The 21,924-nt window shown below is 43.7% G+C and overlaps 1 protein-coding gene across 3 annotated transcripts; it reads left to right on the top strand.

The window, feature by feature from the left end:
• Window positions 1-329: 329 nt before the first annotated feature.
• VDAC1 (voltage dependent anion channel 1) lies at window positions 330-21,443 on the top strand. Of its 3 annotated transcripts, none has more exons than XM_053376809.1 (9): window positions 330-532; window positions 11,129-11,198; window positions 12,268-12,317; window positions 12,474-12,626; window positions 12,723-12,775; window positions 16,561-16,788; window positions 17,374-17,524; window positions 19,678-19,735; window positions 20,438-21,443. In XM_053376809.1, the coding sequence occupies exons 1-9, from the start codon at window positions 422-424 to the stop codon at window positions 20,527-20,529; spliced, it is 966 nt and encodes a 321-aa protein (XP_053232784.1). In that variant the 5' UTR covers window positions 330-421; the 3' UTR covers window positions 20,530-21,443. The 3 variants fall into 3 exon arrangements, with proteins under 3 accessions (XP_053232784.1, XP_053232783.1, XP_053232785.1); XM_053376808.1 differs by lacking the exon at window positions 330-532 and adding an exon at window positions 1,102-1,121; XM_053376810.1 differs by lacking the exons at window positions 330-532; window positions 11,129-11,198; window positions 12,268-12,317; window positions 12,723-12,775 and having other exon boundaries at window positions 12,606-12,626.
• The last annotated feature ends 481 nt before the right edge of the window (window positions 21,444-21,924 follow it).

The following is a 21,924-nucleotide window of genomic DNA, read 5'->3' as shown; positions in this document are numbered from 1 at the left end:
AAGACCGCCATTCCTGAGCGGGAGCTCCGCTTGGAAGCGAGGGCCACCGATTTCAGTTGGAGACGAGGCATTTAACACCACCTCCTCGCCGCCCCGTCTCCAACTGCAGCAGCGGCCGGGGCAGAAAAGGCGAGGCGCTAAAGCTGAACGATCCGGCGACTCCGCGGGCGCCCGCCTCCAGCGTCGCGCTTGGCAACCACCGTGCGGCTTAAGACGCGAGAGACGCCGCCCTTGGCTCATTGGCCGAGCCGCTCCCTTCGCCCGGAAAGCCCAGCCCCGCTTCTTCTGCCATCCCCCCTCCAGTCCCCGGCGCTCAGCCTATCCGCGGCCGGCCAGCGTCCGACGGCGGCGCAGTCACGTCCTTCTGCTCGGCAGGGAGGGTCCGTCTGCCTGCCTGCCTGCTGCCCGTGGCTCTCCCGCGATGCTGGCCTCGGCGCCTGCAAGATCCGCCCCGTTCCACGCCGCCTCCGCCGCCGCCGCCGCCCCTCCCGCCGCTCACCAGAAGCCTTGCTGCGGCCACGGCAAAGACACGGTAAGGCGGAATCAGCCAGATCGGCCGCTACGGGCGGCGCCGCGGCTGCTTGCCAGCCTCTCTCCGGGCCGCCGCAGGGATCGGGAGGGAAGGCGAGCCGGGGCAGGCGGCCTTGGCGCGGCTACTGCTCCCCTGCCCGCCGCAGCCGGAGAGAGAGATGCTGGGGGAAGGAGAAGGCTTTGCGCCACTGCAGGCCTGGGAGGTGGCCGTCGCGAGGATGGCGAGGAGAAATCGCCTTGCCCTCCAGCGCGACCCCTGGCGCCTTGCCCTTTCTATTTCAAGGCCGCGAAGGCTGTCTGATCGGCGCGCCGCCGCAGGCCCCGGAAAGCCCTGGACGAGGCCGCCTCGCTTCGCCGCCGCGGGCGCCAGAAGCCCTCTCGCGGGCCTCCCTCGTGCGCATCTGCTTCCCATCAGACCTCTTTCCGCCTCTCCATCCTTCCCTCCCAGAAGTGCCTGGCTGGCCCTTGGACACCTCTTCTTCCAAGCCAACGCCATCTGCGTGCCAGCCCATCCCCGCCGGGGGCTCCTGGAAGACGGGGACGGGGGGGTTTGCCGCTCCCCTTCTCCCCGCGCTCAGCAGCACCGAGCTGTAGGTGACCTCTGTGCGCGAAGCGTGCTTCGCGCCGGCTCCATGTGCTCTTCTTCCTCGCTGGAAAGGCCTCGAGCTGAATGCTCCTTGCGCTCCTGGGCAGCGCATACCCAAGTAGTAGGGAGGCCAGATGGTGTAACCCCGGGGTAGGCCACAGACACGGTAACGTGGGTTTGGCAAAGTCTAGATGCAGCCACAGGTAACAGTGTCTTAGCCTTTTCTGGCTACCTGTTAGTGGGTGCTGCTTCCCTCCAGTTTCCTCTTTTCAGGTTCTTCCCCTTGACCTCTAAATGCCCCTAATGCCCTTGCGTGTTCTTATATCTGCTGGATGAAGGCAAAAGTTCAATGGGCGGAGAACATGGAGTCATGAGGTTTTGCCCCAAAGGGATGGGTGTATTTGAATGTCTTCAAATGGATGTAGATAATTCTAAAGGAATGTCATTTTAAAAATAAATAGCAAGGGTTTTTCAATATTCATGAGCATGGCTACATCAAATTCCACTGTCTGCAATGGGAAATACCTTCATTCTCAGATTGATTTTGATGTGTTTCAAAAGGGCTATCTGAATGTGACCTGTTTTTGCAGCTGATTTTTGCAACCATTATGGCTGGATGCAGATTGTATTTGTTGCCCTAGGCAGAATCCTAGTGCCATTCATAAGGCCAATATAGCTGCTAAGTAGATAGAATTCTACAGTATAGATATACATATATCTAGCAAATAGACAGTTAATTATACATGGGATATTTATAACTTTCCATGTATACTGTCACAATCCTTTTTGTTTGTAATAGAATTAAACACAATATTAACTACTAGCACAAATTCAAAGCCATTGACAACCAAATGTATGGGGATAAAACATAAATGTGTGTTTTGAAAATGTGCTTTGGTATTGAGCAAAACTGACACATGACATCCAATTCTAAACATGCTTTTAAAAGTACATGTGAGACTAATGTTTCTTTCACACTTCAGTATGGAATTGTGATTTTTTTTACATGCCATGCTAAATTTCATTCACACCAGTGGCTACAGTGTTCATTGGACAGTGTTGCTACTCCCTCATCCTTTCTGCACATGTGTGCTTCTGTTCCAACTTGATTCCCCTGTGAAAATGGCAGGAAAAATCTGTATGCTAATTACCACCTCTAATTTCATCATTTTACTCCTTTTTTGTTTTTTGTTTAGTGGGGTTGCAAACAGATTCTTTATCAAAAGCAATGCAGAGAGATAGCATCCACTTTCAGATACATATGAGACATATGTCCACAGGTTCCTGATTTGGCAGGTGATAACATGTGCAGAAGTCAGATGTCCTCAGCTGGTTCAGGTTGACTGGAAATCCAAGGGATTGAAGGCTACTGCATGAAAGAAGCATGTACACTATCATATGTAAATATTCTGGCTTCCAGTACAGGTGTTGTTTTCCAGACAAGTGTCCAAGGAGCAAAACAGACTCATGTAGCCATTCACATATTACATTTAGCAGATACTGATCTCAGTGGGAAGTTACACTGAGGCTATTGTTTTTCAGTTGCTCCATTTGCATATGCCTCTGCTCTTTTAGCAAGGCATATACTAGTGATGTGCTTTCCTTCTTATATAATTATTTCAATAGAACTGTTCATGTGTGGGCAACATTGGTGAAATCTTCTCCAAGATGCCCTGTTAAAAGGCTTCCCAGCAGTTTTCATAAAGTCTGTAGCAGAAATAAAGCAACACATTCAAAAAGATACCTAGAGGCAAAGTAAGAACAAAATCTAATTCTTAAAACACAAAAGAAGAAGGTGTTTTCCTTCCAAACGTGAGCTTCTTGCAGAAATGATACACTTGGGCGCATCTGTCATTCCTGTTCTCCTCCCGTATCTTCGTCCAGCTAGGGGGTGGAGTCCGAACTGAGTGCTCACAATGCTGCATTCAGATCTTGATAATGAGTCTATGAAAGGTACATCAAGATTGCAGGATGGAGATCACTAGAGAGAAGGCAAAGAAAATCCTCAAATGCACAACATAAAAGCACAGAGCCAGAGAACTGTGCACTCACTGTCCTTTTACCACCTAAGGAAAGCAGGAGCTGAGTGCAAACTTTCTCACCAAGGAACATTAGATGCAAAAGGCGAGGATTGGTAGAAGTCAGATACTGACTGAGGGTAGCAAAGATGAGATAGACATGACCTAGGTGACAGTGGAGATAAGATAAAGCTAGCGCTGTTAGGAATGGGTTGTGTGTGTGTGTGTTTATATAGACATATGGGAGGGATAGTGGCTTGATATATAAAGAAGAAATTTGGTCCATTTTGTTTGTTGTTTATTGAAATGTTTTAAAAAGATACAATGAAAGAACCCCCCTCCTCGATTCCCAGCTATGCAGTTAGTGATAACGGACAGGTAGCATTAAATCTGCAATGTCCCATTTTTCTCCCTGCCCCATGCCTTTCATGTCATTGATGTGTCAAGTTCTGTGACTTAAATAAGGCACAATTTACAGTTACTACATATATTGATTTGACTGTTCTGGTAATCAATTTTTTACAATGGAAAAAAGATTAAGAGAGAGAGAGATAAAACAAATCAGTGTTGGTGGTGCAGGGGGAGCAAAATCCGTCTTTTCAGTCTGCAAAACATTCCAATAAATTATGTGGGATATTTTGAAATGTATATTCCACCCTTCTTTTAATATAATGTATTATTGCTTGTGAGCTGCAAGATCTAAGAGGTCTTTCATCAGGAGACTTGGCTACTTTCCACTTCTGCAGTCTGATACGTTTGGCTCTGACTTCTGTGGTGGCCACATCTCTGTGCTTTAGACATTCCCTATGTAAAAGGTATGGATTCCAGCCTATAGTAGTTGGGAGAAATTCCTCTGAAATAGGAAACATTTACAGGTGACTGAACAGAACCTCATACAGTGTGAATAATTGCTTGGGCACCACTGGAGTATGTGGACCAAGTTAGCAGATGTAGGATTTCTTCCGCAGCTGGTTATGTATCTAGTTTGAGAGTCACTAAAATGGCTGCTGGCCATCATAGCTATGCTCTGCCCCAGTGGCTGGAGGCAGTAATGCTTTTAAAAACCAGTTGCCTGGAGCCACAGGAGGGGAGAGTGTACTTGTGCTTGAATCCTGCTTGTTGGTTTCCCATAAGCATGTGATTGGCCACTGTGAGAACAGAATGCAAGACTAGATGACCCTTGGCCTGACCAAGCAGGCTCTGATGTTCTTATGTAAAAACATTATCAGCAAATGAGTAGCAAGGCCTTTTCCTACCACTTCTATGTGGTCAAGTCCCATGCAAAATGTCACTTCAGTCAGTATGACTGTGAAGTCTGCGTGTGGGATAGAGCTGGAATTTTATGGAGGTTTGACTGTGGAGCAGGAAGTCAGAACAAATATTAGTCTCTTGAATCACCTTTGTATTTAGTAATATGAATGTGTAAATCTTACTGAGGCTGATATCATTCATGTTCTGTGGGCTGAAGGGCTTAGGTTTGATTGCTTTCTGCACCTGTTCACACAGTAAGTCAAGCAGAATAAGGTAGGATTCAAAGTATGTAGAAATTCTTTGCTCACAGTAGCTTTGTGGCAAGGCATGCTACCAGTGTTTGAAATTGGCCATGCGCCAGCCACATTTTCCAGCTGGCTTTTGACCACTTGTAACCAAGTGAAGATGGACTGTTTTCACACACTAATACCCCATCCTGTAGAATTCTATCAGTTATATTTTATCTGCACAATTGGAATGAATTTCTGGAATAAAATTGCTTTCTCTGTGCAGCCTGAGCAGCAGCAGTCACCATTAAGAAAAAAAAGGTTGGAATGGGCCTCTTATATGTGACTGTCCCTGGATCAAGTCAGTTTTCTTATTTAAGTTCTCAAAGCTCTTAACCTTGCTCAAGGTTGACATCTGAACTAGCCAGATGTTTCACTGAGACTCAATCACAGTCAGTCCATCATTTGAAAAATAAGACTTTAGAGCTGTCTTACCCCAAAATAGCAACTAGACATTCCATTTTGGCGACGGCAATCTGGGTTTAAGGAGCCATTTGGCACCTAGCTTATACAGTGGTACCTCGGGTTAAGTACCAGTACTTAATTCGTTCCGGAGGTCTATTCTTAACCTGAAACTGTTCTTAACCTGAAGCACCACTTTAGCTAATGGGGCGTCCTGCTGCCGTGGCACCACTGGAGCACGATTTCTGTTCTCATCCTGAAGCAAAGTTCTTAACCCAAGGTACTATTTCTGGGTTAGCGGAGTCTGTAACCTGAAGAGTAGGTATGTAATCTGAAGCGTATGTAATCCGAGGTACCACTGTATATCTGAGTTTCTAACACTGTGTGCTACATCTTGTTTGTGGGGGGGTTACTGCTAACCAGCAGCAAGGAGGTGATGAAATGCAGCAAGGAAAGCTGAATTACTTGGAGAAAAGCACAATATTATGTGATTAAGACCAAACCTGAAAACTTCTTTGTACCAAGCTCCTCCTATTGGGATGGATTGCCTTAGTACCAAACACTGTGTCAAGATCAGCCCTGACATTCTGTAGCTGCTGGTACCTTAGGATTCTGCCACAGTCTCTAGACTCTGTGAAAATGATACATTACTTGTTACTCTTTAACTTTTTTGATGGGGGTCTAAAGTCCATTCCTCATACCTGGCTGGGGTGTGTGGTGGCGGCAAGCGATCTGGGGCTCAGGTAGCAGTGAGGGGGTCAGCAAACTTTTTCAGCAGGGGGCCGGTCCGCTGTCCCTCAGACCTTGTGGGGGCCTGGACCATATTTTGAAAAAAATAATAATGAACAAATTCCTATGCCCCACAAATATCCCAGAGATGCATTTTAAATAAAAGGACATATTCTACTCATGTAAAAACATGCTGATTCCTGGACTGCCCGCAGGCCGGATTTAGAAGGTGATTGGGCCTGATCTGGCCCCTGGACCTTCGTTTGCCTACCCATGCTGTAGCTGGTGCAGAAGCAGAACCCACAGTTTCTGTACCAGCTGCAGAAGAGGCACTAAATAAGGGCAAGAGAGATGGATCAGCAGAAAGTGGCATGGAGATGGGTGCTAAGACAGAGGTTGACCAAAGCTGGAACTAAGACTGCCTAATGTACATACAGTTTCCTGCTTGGCAGGGGGTTGGACTTGATGGCCCTTGTGGTCTCTTCCAACTCTATGATTCTATGGTTTTCACTGCAGAGACTGAGAAGTGTATTCTTATCTATTTCATAAAATTCATACGCCACCCGGTTGTGAAACAACAACACCTCAAAGCTGCTTATGAAAGATAAAACAGTTAAATCAAGAGAAATTTGCAACTATACTTTAAAATATACAAAAGTTAAAATACTAAAACACCTTAAAATGATCTTAACTTTCTAAGCTTGGTCTCAATAGGCAGGGAGTTCCAATGGGAAGGTGCTGCCACACTGAACAAATGAGTTCTTACAAATGCAGAACAGGCATTATGTGGCACTCAGTAGTGCTGCTACTGCATCTCCCCCCCCCCCCCCACTTAGTCAGAGGCACTTTGCCTTCAAATGCTGGTTGCTGGGAATCACAAGTTGGGAGAATGCTGTTCCACTCAGGGCCTGATTCTGGGCTTCCAGTGGGTACCTGTGCACTGTGAGAACAGGATGCTGGACTTGGTGGGCTTTTGGCTTGATTCTGCAGGGCTTTTCTTGTGCCCTTAAAATAAGATGTGAAAAGTTTTTGTTTTTTTTAAGACAGCAAATCATTCCTTTTGGTTTAAAAAATGAATTGTTCCATGCCCAAGGGTCCAGAACAATTTCAACTTGTCTTCCCTTTGTGGCTATGAAGACTTGTATTTATTTTTAGAGAAAGTTCTTATGCCGTTTTGTTGGTGCTGACCTTTTCTTATGCCAAAGTGTTGGTGCTGACCTTTAAAGCCCTAAACGGCCTCAGCCCAGTATACCTGAAGGAGCGTCTCCACCTCCATCATTCTGCCCGGACACTGAGGTCCAGCTCTGAGGGCCTTCTGGTGGTTCCCTCGCTGCGAGAAGTGAGGCTACAGAGAACCAGGTAGAGGGCCTTCTCAGTAGTGGTGCCCACCCTGTGGAATGCCCTCCCATCAGATATCAAGGAAATAAACAACTACCTGACTTTTAGAAGATGTCTGAAGGCATCCCTGTTTATGGAAGTTTTTAATGTTTTATGTTTTATTGTATTTTTAATATTTTGTTGGAAGCCGCTCAGAGTGGCTGGGGAAACCCAGCCAGATGGGCGAGGTGTAATTATTATTATTATTATTATTATTATTATTATTATTATTATTATTATATCTACAGTGCCAGGGATATACAAGAACAAACTTACTTTTCTTTTAGAGGGAGGCTTCTTAACCTGAGTATGAAGGAACTCCAACCTATTCCCCGCCAGGTGGTGTTTCCTAAAACAATTAGCTTCTAAAGCTTGCTACCTGACTTTGCTTCCACAACATCTTTTTAAAATGTAATAATCCTATAAATTGCAGAATCATGAGGTGGGACAACAGATGCCAGAGTTTAGTGTTGCTAAGTCAGGAGCGCTTAACACTGACTTGCATTTTGTCCCTGCTATTTCAGTCTTGGTGATATCCTTGAACAGGGATTGAGTCATGTGATAGCTTTATCATCTTCAAGGCTGGGATCAGACACTGACATGCAGTTTCACTTATGACCCACACAGAGTTCACATTCTGAGATCCCAGAACTGATATAAAGGGGCATTTACAGGCTGCCCTGTTAAGACCCCGCAGCCCCACTCATTAAGCTCATTGAACTTTCAACTTGTGGAGGCTGACGGTTGTCTTTGAGCTACTGCAGACCTAAAACGACTGATCAGCTCTTGCACAGAGGAAGCAAGTCACTTTTCCTCCCCTTGATGATTCATATCTTAATCGGGGTTAACCACAGAAAAAACACTGTGATATTGTCTGTTTCAGACACCTGATCCCCTGTGAAGTTAATAGTTGCTTAGAACTCAATTCTCATTAGATGCAGGATTATCTTTTAATATTCCTTAATTTCAGTAATTGCATAAGATGGGATTTAGACACCTCCCACTGCTTCATAGGCATAGTTTAGACTGCTGCATTAAGCCGGCATGTCATGATCGATTCATCACACAGCCATCGCTGACGTTTCCCGTGCTGTGGTGTCTTGCTTGAAAACCCCCGGAGCTGATCCTGGTGACGTAGCTTTCTTCAGTGCTACCTGCTGGAGTTTTAGAATGGATTTGTAGCCAGTTGGAATAGAAGTTGTCCTGACTGATAGCTGTCACATCTGAGCACCACGAAAACATCATTAAGGATGTCAAGGAGCTGTTCCAGGTATTGTTTCCTCCAGCTCACACTAGTATAGCAGTGGACAAGTACAGCACTGGAGAAGGAGGCCTAGGAAGACAAGCTCCTCTGAGAGGAATTATCTGGTTTTGGAGCAGAGACAGTGCTTGCCACATGGAAAGATGCACGCAGATCTAGTCACTCCAGACAGCTGTAGAATCTTGAGAGGTCCCTTCTCTGACCTAGCGCTCATATTCAGGTCAACAGCTTTTGAGATCTGTTAACGTTTCATGGCTCTCTTTTAGTCTTTCATAGTGACACATATTGAATATATCAGGGGTCAGCAAACTTACCGCGCCTTGGGCCGGTGTCTCCAGCGCCGATAGCATGGCAGGGCGGGGGAGCATGTGCCCATATGTGTGCGCACACGCTATTTCTGGCGCACTTCTGGGTCGGAGGAGCACCGGAAATAGCTTGTGCACATGTGCATGGGCCTCCCTGACCCGGATGTGCACCGGAAATAATGCTTGCGCATGTGCACAAGCTATTTCCGGTGCTCCTCCAACCCGGAAGTGGGCAGCCGTTCAGCGCTAGTAACAGCGGGTGGTGGCAGCGAGCAGAAGGGGTTGCCGTGGGCCGGATAAACGAGTCCCACGGGCCTTAGTTTGGGGACCTCTGGAGTATATGCAGTGGCGGAGGAAGGGAGGGTGCGGGCTGCCCCAGGTATCATCAGCGAGGGGATGTGACAAAATGACAAAAATGAGTTTTTTAAAAAATGGGGCTCACGAAACTTTTTAGTTCAGTCAACAAACGTAACAAAATGTGGCTGGCACTGGGTGCCACACCGCGAGGGCTGGCACTTACCGCGGGGCCTGCAGTGTACCCAAGCCACGCGTCTCTCCTGGGAGTGACGTGGTGGCTTGGGCGCCTGCAGGCTCTGCGCTGCCTGAAACGGCTGCTTGGGGCTTGCGTCTGCCCTCCGCCTCTCCCTCAGCTGCCCTACAACTGAAGGGGAGGTGGTGGAAAGGCTCCACGTAGCACCCCCCTGTCCCCATCGGCGGCTTGCCCTGCCCCTGGCTGCAGGATGCGTGTGCCGCACCAGGCACCTGAGCGGCTAGTTACGCTGCTGAATATATGATTCTTGGCCTTCGGGTCTTCCATTTTGCTAAAGATCTGATTAGTCGAGGAGCATCCATTTTACGTTTACTGAGTTGGGTGGCAGGCTTGGAGCACCCTGGAGACGGTCACAGAATAGTTAAGTTAGTATCACCTCGGGTTTGTATCTCTCAATCAGTGTACCCTAAGAATGTTGACTATGTCACTAGACAAGAAAGATTCTTTGTAGCTTGTTTTCTAGGTTTGCTTGGTGTAGCAGTTGAGCCAGAAGAGACTCTTGAGACTCTTGACTTATCTAAGAGTAATATCCAACTCTGGCATGCAACAGCTTGTTGCACTTAGCGCTTCAGGCTGTGAATAACTGCTAAAGTACCTATCTGACATATGTGCTCTGGCAATTCTCTTGTAAAAGCAAATTGCTTCTGGTCTGGAGCCAAAATAAGCAACAACTTAGTGGTGCTTGCTCCAAAAGGGTTTAGGGACACGCACCATTTGGTGTTCAGCATATCCTTACTTTGCGTTCTACTTTTTAGCGGAATTATGGTAAATCATTCTGTCTGTGAAATATGAAATAGATCCTCAGTGCCTGTTGCTTACTGGCAAAATAAATTATTTCGTATAAAGCTTCTAACCTATGGTGTGCAGCTAGTAGTATACTAATGGATCTTCTAATCCATTTAAGAAATGAGGGTGGAATCTTCAGTTTCTACAATAAACAATCCTGCACCATGTGTAATGAGTCAGATAAGCCATAAGGCACTGTTGCATATTCATTTGCGTGAAGAGTAAAAGATTTAAGGGCTCATGAGTTGGGCCTGTCTTGGTTATTGTAAGGCAAGTCTGCTTATGTGTAACATACTGACCTTGCAGGAGAAGAGCAAAGATGCTTTAAAATGTCATTTCATTGAGCACAATTATAAGATTTGTTAACCTCATTTGTTAACCTATGGTTCATGTTTCTAACGAATGATTGTTTTTAGAATAACTTTTATGTATTGACATTTAACAAGGTGCTGGATCCAGATCCCAATATTGCATAGCTTTGATGGCTTTGTTTGATTTCGTCATCTGTTTCTGATGGATGGTTTGGGCTTCAAGGCTAGCTGGAAAAGAGAATAAAAATGCTTAAATGATACTATCTCCTTCGTTTGTGGAAAGATTTAGAAGATGGGAAAACATAAATAGTGAGCTCTATATTGGGGTGGGGGGGAGAGGAGAGAAGTTGTTTTTAACTCAGCAGATTCAGAGTGACATGTTTCACATGCACCTGGCAGTCCAGATCATTGTGATCTGTTCATGTTTTTAAAGATCAAGAGGTAAATTAAAGTCCCAGGATTTTTCTTCTTGTCCAAATTTTCTTCAATATATGTTTTTAGGTGATTCAACATTACAAATAAAGGTCACGGCAAACTCAGCTCTGTTCTCGATTGTGGGGTTTGTTTTTATAGTGACCAGTGAGAGGGCATCTCGGTGATGTAACATGAAAAAGGCTGTAATTGGTCCGCTTTTTGGTTAATTGGTGGCTGGACCTCTGGAATGACCAAAGCACCGTGGAGTTTGGATTCTCCACAAAACCATAACTCAAATGTCTTTAATCTTTTTTTGGCAGAAAATGGCTGTTCCCCCTGCTTATGCTGACCTAGGAAAATCTGCTCGAGACATCTTCACCAAGGGATATGGTAAATATTGCCACAAGGAAATGGGTGGTGTTTCACTGGTTATCTGGGTTGTTGATTTCAAGGATTTCACACAACTATAATTGCAGTTTCTGGCCAGTTGTGTGTGTTATAGATCACAGTCAATATACATAGATCAAACTGTGCCCTAAGAATAGGTCTTTCCCAGTATGCACTAGCTTCTGGGCATCATTTAGCTCACTTAGTAAACCTTGTGACTAAAGATGCACTGGACTTCTCTGTCCGTATGTATTCATGAGTATAGCTCATGTCTTTCAAGGTGTAAACTGCAGCAGAGGGATGCAAAGAATAGTTCTCGGATGTAGCTCCCACTTTGTAAAAGCCTATCTAAGCCCATCTAACTGTATATCTGGAGGCAGCGTTGGCAATTGTGTATTTTTAAATTGTTTTTCAGTGGCAGAGACAAGGGGAGACATGTCCCTTTTTTGACCAGACTGAATTAACAGTTTTATCCAGCTGCTGTCAGCCTGAGTAATCAGTCTTGTCATTTTACTCTGCAACCTGTGGAAGGGAATAAATTTGGGCCAAGTCCCAGCTACCTTTGAATTTGTGTACTAAAGATGGTGTTGTGCATTTGGGCCTTTACTTTGGAGTATTTATTTCAGCAATTTGCCTTCTGATCCTTTGAAGAAAACTGTTTGTGTTCTGTTAAATATATCATGGAATCATGGATCTCATCATGTGTTTCCCCATTATTCATTTTATTTATAGCCTATCTTTCTTCCAGTATTGCCTCACAACACGAGTTAAAACAGATACAACTGAAAACACACCAATCAATAGAAATATATAAAAATGCTGCTCAGTTTACTTTTTGCAAGAGCAGCAAAAGTTTATTATGTTTATGCTGATTGTCCTGTAGCTAGATAATATATTATGTGAATATAATCATATCCCAACTTTCTGCAAGCTGCAGAAATTAGTGTAGCTTCTTAAATGCTTTTCTTCCTGCACAGAAGACTTCCATTTTATGAAAGTTCAATCAGAATCTCTGCTTGCCTCTGCCCCAGATGGTTACTGACATCATTCTGGCTTATTTATATTTTCTTAGGATTTGGCTTAATAAAGTTGGATTTGAAAACAAAATCTGAAAATGGACTGGTGAGTAGAGAAAGACCAAACATGATTTTTTCATGTCATTTTAATAGACACTTCCAATAAAGCTACAAGTCTACTTGAACAGGGGCCTGTATATTTTTCTAACTCTGTAAGGTGACTTTGTGAAAAACAATTTTTCACCCTGCATTTTGTCCTTAGGAATTTACAAGCTCAGGTTCAGCAAATACAGAAACAACCAAAGTTTCTGGAAGTTTGGAAACCAAGTACAGGTGGACAGAATATGGCTTGACATTCACAGAGAAGTGGAACACAGACAACACACTAGGCACAGAGATAACTTTAGAAGATCAGGTGAGTGTTACATTGAAAGATGGCAGTTTTTCAACTCTTTAAGCAGTCATCCTTTTAAACTATAAATGCAATTGGTGAATTTCTTTTTCTGTTCAGCTTGCACATGGACTGAAGCTGACCTTTGACTCCTCATTCTCTCCTAACACTGGGTAAGGAGTGGGTACATTCATACAGTAGAATAACCTTTTTGTTGCTGTTAGTTGCCTGCTTAATTTGCTTTATCTTTCCAATCTGGGCTGCATTAGTGATTATCCTTTGTGTCCGATCATCTCTCCCCTTTTCATGAAGGTCTTTTCTTTTTGCAAACTTAAGTGTGGTGCTATTTAAAATAGTTATTCACTTGAGCCAGTTGTCATAACTGCTGCTAATTTTGGCCTAAGATGCACATGTGGGTCTTATAAATGCAAAATACATCTTCCAACAGCCTGCAGTGCAAGGTCTGTTTAGTGCTACTTAACAGTGTCTCACTCTTTACCACTAAGTTGTGCTGTTTGGGACGCCTCTTCTTCCCCTGCCCCAGCTGGATTTCTGGTCTCCCTTCTTGCAGGCTGTAACGCTAGATGCCTTTGGTTGGATGAAAGGTTTCGATGCTGTGGTTGTTTCCTGCATGTTATGTGGGCCAGGAGGATTAAGCAGCTGGGAGATTATACGTACTTAATATTTCTGTGTGTGCGTCTTCATTTTTATCATCCTTTCTAAATGCTCCTGATGTCAGAATGTTGCACAGCTAAAAGTAGCGCATTGCATTTCTAGTAATCAGGGCCGCATTCATTATGTATAGTGTCCCTTTCCTGAGTTGTGGATGTTCAGTCTCAGAATGATTACTGAGTATCTGCTCCATAGCCTCCAGATTTGGCTTTGCAGCATCATTACAAACTCAGGTTTTACTGGCTGTGCTTACCTGGATGGGAATAAACAATGTAAAACGACAGAGCACCTTTGCTAAAAGCACTAGGGGTTAATGTGGCATCCACCTTAGCACTGATACAAAGCTCTAAATCAGAGATCTACTAAAATTATTAAATTAAATAGATCCGTTTAATTACTGGTGTGATTTTAAAATGTCCATTTTGGAATTAGCCATTTTAAGACCCAATTTAGATGTGGTGTTAAATGCACCTCTTGGTTGTTGCATATTTTTTTGTTTCAAATTGGGGTGTGTGTGATTCACTTTGGGGACTGCGGAATGTAGGAAAGGATTGGTTTCACTCCTTCCTCCTTCACCATTGTGCTAAATAAAATTCCTCTCTGCAGAGCTGCTATTCACCCAAGACACAGGGAACATTGATTTTCATCAGAACCACAGTGGCAAAGAAAAGAATCACCTCCCCACTCCAACATCACAGTCCTGATGAAAACTGGTCTCCCTGTACTTGCCATTAGCAATGAAAGGACAAAAGTTGCCACAGCATGTTGTGTGTTTAGTGTTGCATTAAGTGTGGCCCTTTGCAATCCAGTTTCAGAAATTGCATTTTCAAAACAGCTGAATTACTGATAGCAGAGTGAGGAGGGCTACACATCTTAAAGGCAGGTAAGACACAGAGCCATAATTCCCCTTTCCAAGTGAGTGGGTATTGAGAGGAATGCTTGTATGGACTGAACTCCAGTGACAGGTAATCCTTTCCGCTAGGAGTCCTCCATTCTGTCTCCATTCTTGCCTTCCTGCTGCCTCATTGGTGGCACAGCAGAAACCACACAAGGGAGTGATAAACCTCAGTCCTGTCATTCCCTTGGTGCAGGTGTCTGCAAACTTTGACTGACCTTCATAACCAATCAAAATATCACCACCAGCCACACCTCTCCCCTGACCTGGTACCTTGGAGCACCTCTGAAGCTCAATATGAGGTCAAAGTGTCCGTAACAAGCCCTGGGGGCCCCCACTGCCCCCGGTATGAGACAAGCCTCTCCGGGCATTGTCCGGTGTTGCGCTCCCCTGGGTTGGACATAAGTCTTCATCCCAGAGCACTCAGCGACACAGGTCAGATGATCCTGTGTATGCTATTAATCAGCAGAGTCTGCAGTGATGACTGAAAGCATGAATGTGAGCTTTCTTAGATTTATTTTGCAATATTTACAGGACAAATCATAATGGCGTCTGCTCTCTTCTTCAGCAGCAGACACACATAGAAAAACACAGTGTAACAGCACGACATAACAGAAGAGATAAGATGTAACTTCCATCCTCAGACTTTCCCAGCTCGGGAAAGTAAACACAGACATGTGACTTACCAGTCAGATATCAGGAACAGAGGAGTGATTTGCTAACACAAAGGAGACCCCCCCCCCATCTTTCACATTGGGATGGGATAACCTGTCCCTGTTTTCTGCAGAGGTGCTAAGGAAAGCTGTACAGAGGACCCTGGTTTCCTGCATGTTGGGATAACACCCCAGCGTAGCCACTGGCCAGTGGGGAAAGATGCTGCTCTCCTTTTATAACTGGGTCCCTTGATGGAGTTTGGGAGTTGAAAGAGAGGGTGTGTGACATGCCTGGCAAAGAAAGCTGGGGAATGGCTAAGGAAGTTTTCCCTGTGGCTTCCAAGCAAGACCGCAGGGCGGATGGGAAGAGTGCTACCTGAGACTCTGATGAGCCACTGCCAGTCAGTCTAATCAGTTCTGGATTAGATGGGCAAATATTCTAGCCTAATATTAGGCAGGTTCCTGCCCATATAAAGCTCCTTAAAAAACACACCACACTGTTCAGGAGTTACAAATGTCAGATACGCATGTCCTTTCAATTAATCCCAGGGAAAATGGAGGCAGGCCAGCATCCCTTGAATTAATTATGTGGTTAAGTGACACCATTTGTATAAATGAAGTAGTGAAAGTGTTGCTTGACAAGGACTGGTGTGCGTTACTGATAGCACCTGCCTTCAGTGAACCTTGAACTGTGATCTCTTGAGGTGGCTCTGAGGTTTGCCTCTTCTCCAAACTTGAAATGGAGGCGCCGGTATGTGAAAGAGGGATATGTCTGCCGATTAATGTAGCAGTCACCCTCCTGGGGTGCATGTCACGTCGAACCACAAGCTGTTACACCTGGGGTTTCGGTCTTGGATCATCTCAGGGTTCCATTTGGCTTCAGTGTAAATATCCAGGTTAAAATAAGGCTGAAGGAATTGAGAGGAAAAAATGTGGTTGATTAATAGCAGGTAAAAAAGTAGGTCCTTAATTTAACCAGCGTGTGGAAGGGTGCCCTGTAATAAAGGCATTGCAAGTAAAATGTTTGCCAGTCATCAGTTTTGAGTCAATATCTTCAGATAATGTTCCAAATAATTTTCCTAACCTACTGCATTGATCATTAGTCCCCTGTATTGAAATAGTGCAGTGCCTATTTCAACAGCTCTAAACAGGATTGATTGCTGGTTAGAATCATAGAATTGGGACCTCAAAACCATCTAGTTCAGTGCCCTGCTGATGTAATAAATTTGTTGCTGTAGTTTCCATGATAGGTGGCCATCCAGTTTTTGCTTTAAAATCTCTAATAATGGAGAGGCTGAAAAAAATTGGCCTACTTGTTTCAGACACCAGGTGCATGATGAGGTAGCATCTTAAGATAGCTTATGCATGGTGACTATAGCCTGTCAAGCGGCTCAGCATACAGAGAAAGAGGTTAATTTGTGTTGGCAGTCTCCATGCTACCGTTAAAGGTTTCTGGTGGTGGCAAGAACATAAGAGAAGCCTGCTGGATCACGTCAATGACTCATCTAGTTCAGCGTTCTGTTCTCAAAGTGGCCAACCAAAATGCCTCTGGAAAAACCACAAGCAGGATCTGAGCACAAGAGCACTTCCCTCCTGTAGTTTCCAGCAACTGATATTCAGAAACATTTCTGCCTCCAACTGTGGAGAATGCATGGGACTGGTACATAGCAGTGAGGGGGAAATAGCTTTAGAATGCATGATTTAAAATGAATAATATAAAGCACGGTTTTCCTTTTAGGAAGAAGAATGCTAAAGTCAAGTCTGGATACAAGCGGGAACATATCAACTTGGGCTGTGACATGGATTTTGACATCGCTGGTCCTTCAATACGTGGTGCCTTTGTCTTTGGCTATGAAGGTTGGCTGGCTGGTTACCAAATGACTTTTGAGACTGCTAAGTCCAGAATAACTCAGAGCAATTTTGCTGTTGGTTACAAGACCGACGAATTTCAGCTTCACACCAATGTGTAAGTACTGGCAAGACTGCAAACTTGGAAAGTATTGTAAGAAAAAAAAAAAGCCTATCAAGTTGGTGAAAAGGAAGATGGTACTGTTTCTTTATCAATAACTTGGATTCTTTAAACATCACTATGTGCTTTGGTAGGAGGAAGATTGTATTTTCACTTATCCAAATTTATATTTATTCAAATATATAGGACCTTCCAGATCATTTCTAAATCCAGATCTTCAAAACCCAGATGAAGGGTTTGGAGATCTGGGTTTAGAAATGATTTGGAATGGATGACAGACTTAAGTTCACACTAGTTTATTTAAGAAATAAAAAATGTGAAAGGATGTTGTTAATATATTTCCTTCATGTGTTTTTTTAAGCACCATATACAATTGATTGTAATTTAGACTGCCCTTAGCCTGTAGGATCTCACAGTGGTATACAAATGATGAAAAGCTAAACAATATAAACATTAAAAAAGTAAAAGCACAGCATCCAACCATTAGAACAATTCAGCAGCAAATCATAAACATAACCATGCCTAGGCTTGCACACTTCCCACAAATGACTGTACAAAAAAGTATGAAAAATGTTCTTACAGGAATGATGGCACAGAATTTGGAGGTTCCATTTATCAGAAGGTGAATAATAAGTTGGAAACTGCCGTCAATCTTGCTTGGACAGCTGGAAATAGCAACACCCGCTTTGGAATAGCTGCCAAATATCAAATTGACCCAGATGCATCTTTCTCTGTGAGTAACATGTGGACACTCATTTTCATTGAGATTTATTCTGTTACAGAAGTTGACTGCTTAATTCTCCTTGAACTCCAAGACCATTTAACAGAAGCAGCTCAGCAGGTGGGGTGGAACAGCTATGCCAGCTTCCCAGCAGGTGGGTTTCTGTTGCTTCCTGCAAAGGGCAAGGTGGTGGGGAGGTTGGTGCAGTGCAAAAGCACCAGCAGAGCCAGTCCTGCACTTCTGCCAATGCACAGACCTTCCTGCTGCCCTCGCTTCCCCTCCTGGAGAGCAACAGCAACCCATCTGCTGGGTCACCTACTTCACCTGGTAATCACTGCTTCCTCTTGCTTCACGTATCAAGCGAAGTCCAGGCAAGGAAAGCAGCCCTGAGAGAAAAGCGACACTTGCACCTCAGCACCTCTCATTAATACAAATTTTGTTTCCATTTGTTTTCCCTTTAACGTCACCTTTCTTGATTTATTTCCCCTAGTTATTCAGCTGTATTCAGATACATTGGGTGTTAACAACATGGACTCGTTGATAAGAAACAAGAAAACAGATTGTATCTGAGCAATACAGCTTTGTAGATCTAGCACTTTGCCTAGTTACTCATAGTGAGTACCTGTAACTACCACCACCACATGTCTTCTCACTGCTGCTGGGCAGAGATGTGTATGCAGCTGCCGTAGCTTCACTCAGTGCTGTGCTATGGCACTGAATTTTGGTGTCACGCAGGGCGCTGCTGATATTTGAAAGCCCAAAGTCTGCCACTGGGCAAGAAGGAGGAGAGGGCCTTCTCGGTAGTGGTATCCGCCCTGTGGAATACCCTCCCATCAGATGTCAAAGAAATAAACAACAACCTGATGTTTAGAAGACATCTGAATGCAGTCCTGTTTAGGGAAGTTTTTAATGACTGATGTTTTAATGTATTTTTAATCATTTGTTGGAAGCTGCCCAGAGTGGCTGGGGAAAGCCAGCCAGATGGGCAGGGTATAAATAAAAAATAAATTATTATTATGATCATTATTAATTTGCAGGGCCAAATGTCCCCTATGCCTGACATATAGGGTTGTGTCCAATGTTAGTTCTACTCTGAGTAGCCCCATTGAAATGAATAGACATGGCTAACTTAAGCCCATTAATTTCACTACTCCATGTAAAATTTAATTGGGTACAACTCATTGCTCGACAATCATAACATTTTTTAATTTTTATTTTAAATCTCTGCACCTGAAAAAAACTCAACATTTTCCTTCCTGGGGATGTTTTATGGTGTTTTTAATATTCTGTTGGAAACCACCCAGAGTGGCTGGGGAAACCCAGCCAGATGGGTGGGATATAAATAATAAATCATCATCATCATCATTAATTATTATAGCCCCACATGTAGCCTCAGTAGCACAGGATATGGTGGCTGTGGCTCTGTCCTGCTCATTCCACTTGTGAACAGGTGCCTGACATGGCCCCACTGGGGAGGGCAATGGGGACGGGCAGTAGAGGCATGAGGGCAGGGTGAAAAGCAGGATCCAGTAGGCAATCAGAGCTGTGGTAGAAGCTGACGACCCCTTTCATTAATTATTTCCTTGGTTGAAATGCATGACACACCTGCAGTAGCTATTATGGAGAGTGGAAAGCGAGGGCTCTCCCGTTCAAGGCCAGCCTTTCCATATTTTGGCTGCGGTATAGAGGTTGACTGGCAACTGGATGACTTGCAGAGAGCTTTTAAAATGATTCCTGGCAGCAAAACATCATGCTTAGCCTTAGGTTCAAATTTATAAATGGGTCGGGTGCGGTATAAGTTTCCATTTGCTTTCCTTTTACACTGGCAGCAAGCCAACAGCCTAAGTTCATTCTACTTGTGCCATTTGAGCTGCAAGCCACAATATTGTACTGATCACCTGGAGAAAACTTTTGTTCAGCAAAAGTAAAGAGTTTGTTAGGAAATGCATGAGTAGTCTTTTGCAAATTTAGCTGACGGGGATGGGCAGGGCGGGGGGAGACCTGTTGAACTCAACAAGATCTGTGTTTTCAAATAAACATCCACATGCTTACCGAATTCCCAATTTCTTTCCCGTGAGCAAATAAACTGTCATTTCTGTTTTCCACAATTCTTTTTATGATCTGCAACAAGAACTTTGAAAGATATCTTCACTTTTGTTTTTCAGGCTAAAGTGAATAATTCCAGTCTGATTGGTTTAGGATATACTCAGACTCTGAAGCCAGGTACGCATGGAATAGAATTGTATTCGATTCTGCTGACCTTTTCTGTCCAAATGGTTGTGGTAGAAAATGACATGCGTGCTTTTGTTGTATGCTTGTGCTGTGTGGAAAGCCTGATTATTCTTCAACCCTAGTGATCAATTCTTTCAGGCTTTATTTTTATCTAAATTTCAATTCTTGTGAAGGCGACTGAATGCCACTCCATCTGGTTTTTATATTTTTTCCTGTACTTCCTCAGATACATTGCCACTACAGTGCCAAAAACATTAAATCTAAATTGACAGAAAAAGCTGATCAGTCTATGTAAGAATTATGGATAATTGATCATGCTTTATTGTAGACATTTGCTTGGATCAAATCTAAAATACTAAAAAAGGGTGAGTCAAAGGACAGTGTTGCTATTGCTGACGTCACAAGGAATGACGAGCAAATAGCTTAGTGAGGTTTCTTGGTAGTTGTATTGAAGTTTTGGAACCACTGTCCTATATCAGGAAAGTATTGATTAACCCTTTATATCCATTGTATGTCTAGTTCTCATGCATCTTTCAGATAGGCTTCCCATATGACCAGAATTTCCCAGACATAGCCAGAACACGGCAGTCAGAAACTGTGTCCGGGCAGAAATCGCTGTCAGATTGTATGCATTGCCCTTATGTTCCTAAGTATGAATGCTCATATTTTCTCTCTCCCTGTTTTGCTATGCAGGTATTAAATTGACATTGTCAGCTTTGTTGGATGGGAAGAATGTCAACGCAGGTGGCCACAAACTAGGTCTAGGACTGGAATTTGAAGCATGAAAGAAGGAATTGTACCACCGTTATTTCTGGTGATTAATTCTGAAATACTATACAGCATAGATACCTTCCGAATTTAGTGTACTTTTCAATGTTTTATGTCTGGGATGCAATTATTGCCATGTGTCAGTCATGTTGAACTTGATTAAAGAAGGCTAAGCTTCAAAGTGTGTGTTTTCAGAGAAGGCCGGTGATGATTTTTTTCCTCCAGTTCCAGGCCTTTGGGGGAATGTTGCTTATTAGAACGCCATACTTACCAGCTATTAATATGAAGGCCTGATTCTTGTCTTGAACCTTTTTCTTAAGATAATGGTTCCTGAAATGGTTGAAACATTTGGAATTCATGCTATGAGAATGCCAATCCATCCAAGTGCTCGGGAAGGTCCTTTTCCTGTCACTTGAATTAGCAGGCTTTCATTCTGTGATGGAGTGTTCAAATTTGTCTGATAAGGGGCTGCTCAGGCAGATGCATCACACATGTTTAAGTCTTACTTAGTTCTCCCTCCTACACCTTCAGCTCTCTTCCTACACCAACAGCTTGTCCTTGGAGTGCTTTAGAGTGTTCACTTTGTATAACTTTGGCGTGTAGAAAGTTTGATGTGACTCAGCCAACACCACTTAAAAATCACACCCCCTGTTGTGGTTCTTTCCCTTGCACTCATTATGGAAAAGCTTGTACAACAGAGCCATAAGCAGGGAAGTCTTTTGTAACTGTAATCACCTAGTGACATTGCATTAAACAAGATGGACTTTGTTTCTATCACTTCTTCTTCTCTCTCTTTTTAGCAGTTTAATGGTTACATCTTTAGTCTTCCATCTTTTTTTTGTGTGGCATTAGACCCCAAAATGCTGTACTGGACACCACTTAAAATGAAACAAACAAGCAAACCCAACTTGAATAAAACATTGAAACTTCATCTCTAATTGTGTCTGTTTTCCTAAATGGTTTAGCATCCCCATCTGTGTTCTTGCAAAACGCAATGGCTACATTTCTCTTGACAACCTATAGGTGTTTCCCCCCATCTGTTGTAAGACAGAACAAACAGGTGAGTGAATATCCCAGTAAAGTCCTCAGTATGAAAGCTTTTGGTTATTATGGAAACAAATGAGACCCTCCAATGTTGCAGTCACTTTCTAACAGGTATGCTAACTAGTCATATTCTCCTCTAGGACACTTCATGACTCCCCACTGTTTCCATGGTTTCTTTTCCAGTTTGACCCTCAACATTTCATGGGATAATCCACCCTCATTTGGATTCAGGGTTGGTTTTTTTTGGGTGTGTGTGTGTATTTTTTCCTTGTTAAGTTGTTTAAAAGAATTCTGCAAACCTTGGGATTCCCCAAAGCATGCCGATATCTCCCCCAGTGTACATGGAGTTAATATACACAAAAAATGTA

The sequence above is a fragment of the Podarcis raffonei genome, chromosome 2, assembly GCF_027172205.1.
Source record: "Podarcis raffonei isolate rPodRaf1 chromosome 2, rPodRaf1.pri, whole genome shotgun sequence".
Classification (NCBI taxonomy): domain Eukaryota; kingdom Metazoa; phylum Chordata; class Lepidosauria; order Squamata; family Lacertidae; genus Podarcis; species Podarcis raffonei.
Note: the sequence above shows the minus strand (reverse complement) of the source record. Positions and strands in the feature narration are given on the sequence as shown.

Bases quoted from the DNA above. Each gene is read 5' to 3' on its own strand.
- VDAC1 (XM_053376809.1), top strand. From the start codon at position 422: ATGCTGGCCTCGGCGCCTGCAAGATCCGCCCCGTTCCACGCCGCCTCC. The intron at 533-11,128 runs GTAAGGCGGAAT...TTTTTTTGGCAG, and splicing joins GCGGCCACGGCAAAGACACG to AAAATGGCTGTTCCCCCTGC. The intron at 12,627-12,722 runs GTGAGTGTTACA...TTTTCTGTTCAG, and splicing joins AGATAACTTTAGAAGATCAG to CTTGCACATGGACTGAAGCT.